This window comes from Elephantulus edwardii, unplaced genomic scaffold (assembly GCF_000299155.1).
Source record: "Elephantulus edwardii isolate Elephantulus edwardi_28Jun2011 unplaced genomic scaffold, EleEdw1.0 scaffold00072, whole genome shotgun sequence".
NCBI classification, from domain to species: domain Eukaryota; kingdom Metazoa; phylum Chordata; class Mammalia; order Macroscelidea; family Macroscelididae; genus Elephantulus; species Elephantulus edwardii.
In genome coordinates, this window is record NW_006399822.1 from 5,471,342 (window position 1) to 5,475,725 (window position 4,384).

The 4,384-nt window shown below is 58.3% G+C and overlaps 1 protein-coding gene across 1 annotated transcript in view; it reads right to left on the bottom strand.

The window, feature by feature from the left end:
- CMIP (c-Maf inducing protein) overlaps window positions 1-4,384 on the bottom strand; it is a 205,301-nt gene that overhangs the window by 22,214 nt on the left and 178,703 nt on the right. Inside the window, exon 10 of the mRNA XM_006888807.1 lies at window positions 821-1,174. Within this exon, the coding sequence (XP_006888869.1) occupies window positions 821-1,174 (354 nt within the window). The remainder of the gene's footprint in view (window positions 1-820; window positions 1,175-4,384) is intronic.

Consider the following 4,384-nt stretch of genomic DNA (forward strand, 5'->3'; position numbering starts at 1 on the left):
GGGGGGGCAGGAGGAACAGGCCTGGACATCCCCATCGAGAGTCGGGGCCTGAGGTCAAGGGGCTGAGGAGGGCCTAGGCTGCCAGCTCAGAAGTGACACCTCCCGGAGGACACCCTGGGTTTCTCTGGAGCTTCCCTCCAGCCAGTCCAGCTCTGAGCTGGACCCCCGTCCTCCCTCCTCCCTCCCCGGAAGAGCTCGCTCAGGATGTGGTGGAGAGGGCTCTACAACCTGAGGAATTCTAGAAGGGTCGTTCTGCAAACAGATACTTCCCTTTACAGAAGAACTTACACCCTCACACACCACAGGGTGGACACAAACAAAAGGTGGACACAAATATGCACACATGACCTGCCAATGAATCACAGGGATGCAGACACACCGACTCCCACACACAGAACACACCATCGCAGCCACTGGACACAGACAAGCATGCCTGGTCCACCCTACACACACCACAGACACACACTCTCCACCACGTGTGCAAGCACACCCAACACATGTGTACCACAGCTATTGGTGCACGTGCTCACACGTTATTCACAAGTATAAACACACACATGTACCCACAGGCCTCTGGCTCAGACCACAGCCTCCGCCTGCCACAAACGCACACCGCACTGTCACATGCACACCCTACATGCTGTCACACCCACATGCAGAACGGGCTGGCACACCTGCACACACATGGGCACATGGCCGTCAGGTATAATACGCTCACTGCACGTTCACCACACACACTCGTCTCACACACACATACCTGTGCACGCACTCAGGCTCACACATGCTCCCTCCCTTCCTGCCTGCCGTCCACCCCACTCACAGCAGCTTGAGGATCTCCACGTAGCAGCCGAGCGTGCGGTCGGCCTGCGGGCCCAGCTCGATGCTCATGGCGCTGCAGGCCGGGCTGACCATGAGGCAGTCGATGAGGTTGGGCTCGCTGTCGTTGCCCGCGCTGGCCGTCAGGGCCGGCGGCGCCGTGCTGGTGCGCTCCACCTCCACGTGGATCTCACTGGACGCCACGACCACCGACTTGAGGCGTGCTTCGGACAGTGTGGCTTCCTGAGACACCAGGTCTGGGCTGGGGTGCAGGAGGCGCAGGGGTAAGGTGGGCTTGCGGTCGCATGGCTGCTGGCAGCCGTTCCGGATCTCCTTCAGGCTGGGGGAGTTGTCACGGCTGTGCGAGAGGGGACAGAGGGGACAGACGGTGAGGCAGGCGGCCCGCCACACAAGCGCTGCCGTGAGCACGCCCCGCGAACTACAACCCCGAGCCCGCACCAACCAGCCGTGGAACAGCAGTACTGCCGCCCCCGGTCCTCGGCAGGTGAGGAAATGGAGGCCGAGTCCAGGGAGAGGCTTGTCCAGTCCCGGGACAGAAAGGGAGGAGACAGCACTCAAAACCAGACTGCCTGCCCTGGAGTCCCGGTGATGGAGGGAGAGGGTCAGTCTTCACACTCCACCAGGGGGCCCTGGCGTTCTCCCCACTGAGATGCCTCCATGGGCCACCTGCCCGACTTAGCGGACACCTGCTGTTTTCCCTTCCGGTCACTTCCTGGAGTTTGGACCAGCCCCAAGCTTGATGGTGCACCCTCCCCTTGGGAGGCTCTATTCTAACCTCAGATCACACAGATGAGGAAGTTCAAAACCCCTCTCACCTGGAAAGCCACCTCTAGGGAACCCCAAACCTCTCCTGTGCTTAAACCCTGAGCTCCCCCATCTGACAGGCACCTGACTGCCTTGGACAGGTCATTAAAAGGTATAAAGTGAGGAAAGGGCTCTGTGGCATAATCGGTGTCATATTGTCTGGGAACTTCAGAGCTACATGCATTTAAATTAGATGTCACTGCAGCTGGACTTGTCAGTGGGGTGCTTTCATGTGTGACCCCTCTCACAACACACCATGGCAGCCAGCCACACCATGAGGACAGTCACACCAGTAACACGAGCAGCAGTCTGTACCAGGAGGGATAGCCACATCAGTAACATGACAAGTCAGCCAGCCAGCACCAAGAGGGATAACCACCCAGCCACACTGCAGGCAATAAGCATCGCTGTCCATTACTCAGTACGGCTGTGGACAGCCACACCAGCACCTCAAGGCTTAGTCATGCCAGTAACATGGACAGCCACACCAGCACCTTGAGGCTTAGTCATGCCAGTAACATGGACAGCCACACCAGCGCAGGGCTAAGGTGCTGTCACTCTGGACTCTGTGCTCTTACAAGCAGGTCCCAGTTGCCCCTGGCAGAGCAGTGTACTGCCTCCGCATGTTGTAGTCGTGGAAACCAGACTCTCTTAGAAGAGAAGCCAGGATTTGAAATCAGATCTCTGACTGCAAAGCCCAGGTTCCTTGCCACAATGCAGAGGCTGTCGGATCCTGATCAGGCCCTCTTCACCAGGATGTCTTCCCTGATTTTTTCTGGGCCATCCTCTCCTTCCTGCCCTGAGTTCCGTCTACACCAGGGCTTCCCACTTCTAGCCTCACAGCTGTCTCCCATGGGTACTTGCAAGCACCTTGGAGTCCTACCCCACATCCACCAAGGCTGGGATTCCGCTGCACACATGCAGAAGACGAGGGCCTGTGGGTAGCCACTGCTCTTCCCCTTCCCTGTGTGCAGCCCACGTGTGCCCAGGGTGTCCTGAGCAGGGACAAGTCACTGCTGGCCGCCTGCACAGAAGCTCTAGTGCACAGGGGCCAGGACCCAGGCAGCACAGTCGAGGGCCAGCCTGGGCCAAGCCCACCGAGGCTGTTCCATAAACATTTTAAGCTCGGGGGGGGGGGGGGGGGGGGGAGGGACTGACGACTGAGATGTTTCTAGCTGCTGGGTGGTCTGAGGGGAGGGCTGGGCTCTGAGCTGCTGGGAACCGCTGGGCGCTGCCTCCCTTTGTTTGCTTCCTGGGCTCTCTGCGAGGATTTTCAAGGCTGTTTGGCTCTGAAGGAGATTCTCCGGAGAACCAGGCTAACCTGGGTCAAACTGCCCGTTCTTTTGTATGTAAGGACATCCTGTACCACACTGACAGTGCCAGGGAGGGCCCCTCAGGCCTTACTGGGAGGACTGACCTGTGCACAGATGGCCTGAGCCCCTGGGGCCACTTCCGGGAGGAGCCCAGGAGCTTGTGGACACCAATATTGGCTGGGCAGGGGCCCAGTCAGCCTTCAGCCTCCCAGTTCCAAAGGAGACTTGGGGGAAACACACCTCCCTCTGTTCTTTCTGTGCTGAGAACCCACCACAGCCCTCAATACTCAAGAACAAAACCTGGAGCTTTCAACAAAGGCGTCCCCTTGAGGTGTGTGTGCAAATGATTTTAGTGCTCAGCTATTAGCTAGAAGGGGTTGGAGGTTCAGTCCAGCCAGAGGCACGTGGAAAACCATACTGAACGCTCCACTGAAGTCCCAGGGACACAGATGGACTCTGCCCACGGGGCAGCCATGACAGCTGGACTCTGCCCGCGGGGCAGCCATGGGAGCTGGACTCTGCTCGCGGGGCAGTCATGGGAGCTGGCTCACTGGCCGTGACTCGACTCATCCCAGCAGCTCTGATGCAGAGTCAAGTCACGGGCAGTGAGCCAGCGGCCATGGCTGGCCCAGGGGAACTGCTGGAAATGCAGAGTCCCAGGCACCATGCAGGCTTAAGTTGGAACCTGCCTTCTGTGGTGACCTCAGCTCAGAGACGAAATGAGCAAAGATCAGGGGGCCTACACTCACCAAGAATAAAGAGTTTTGAGTGGAGCGTCTTCTGAACCCCCAGGGTCCCTGTGCTGGGAACGACCATAGTCCAGAAGAGGAATGCCGAGACACAGTGAGGTCTCCAGGGGCCCCAGGCCCACAGATGCTGAGACAAGAACCTTCCCTGCCCTGGCCTTATCAGACAAGGGCTCACAGAGAGAGGAAGCCTTCCCCCAAGGCTAGCACCTTCAATTTAGACTGCTAGCTCCCTAAATAGGAAAGAATACATTTCTGCTTGTCAAAGCCACCCCCTTCTGGGCCTTCCTTCACAAATCACTAAAGACAATCACGAGCTCTGGTCTTAGACACCAGCTCCGCCAGCTGCCCGGCCACCTTCGTCTCACTCTGCTGACCAAGCACACTCAGCCCCTTCTGAATCCCCTGTAGGTCAGAGAGCCACCGCAGAGTTTAAGGATGCAGGTTCCTGGGGCTCCATGAGTGATTACGAAGCAGGTGAGAAAAGGCCACGGACAGAGTGATGTGGCCACAGCTGCCTGGACTTTGCAGTGCTAGTGTGTGGGCTGGGGTCACCCCACTCCTGCCTCTTGTCCTGCTAATATCCATGGGGGGGGGGTCCCCTCAGCACTCTTTATAGGCACTGTTACTGTTGTTGTCAGGTCTGTCAAACTGGCTACGACCCACAGTGACCCACGAAAGACC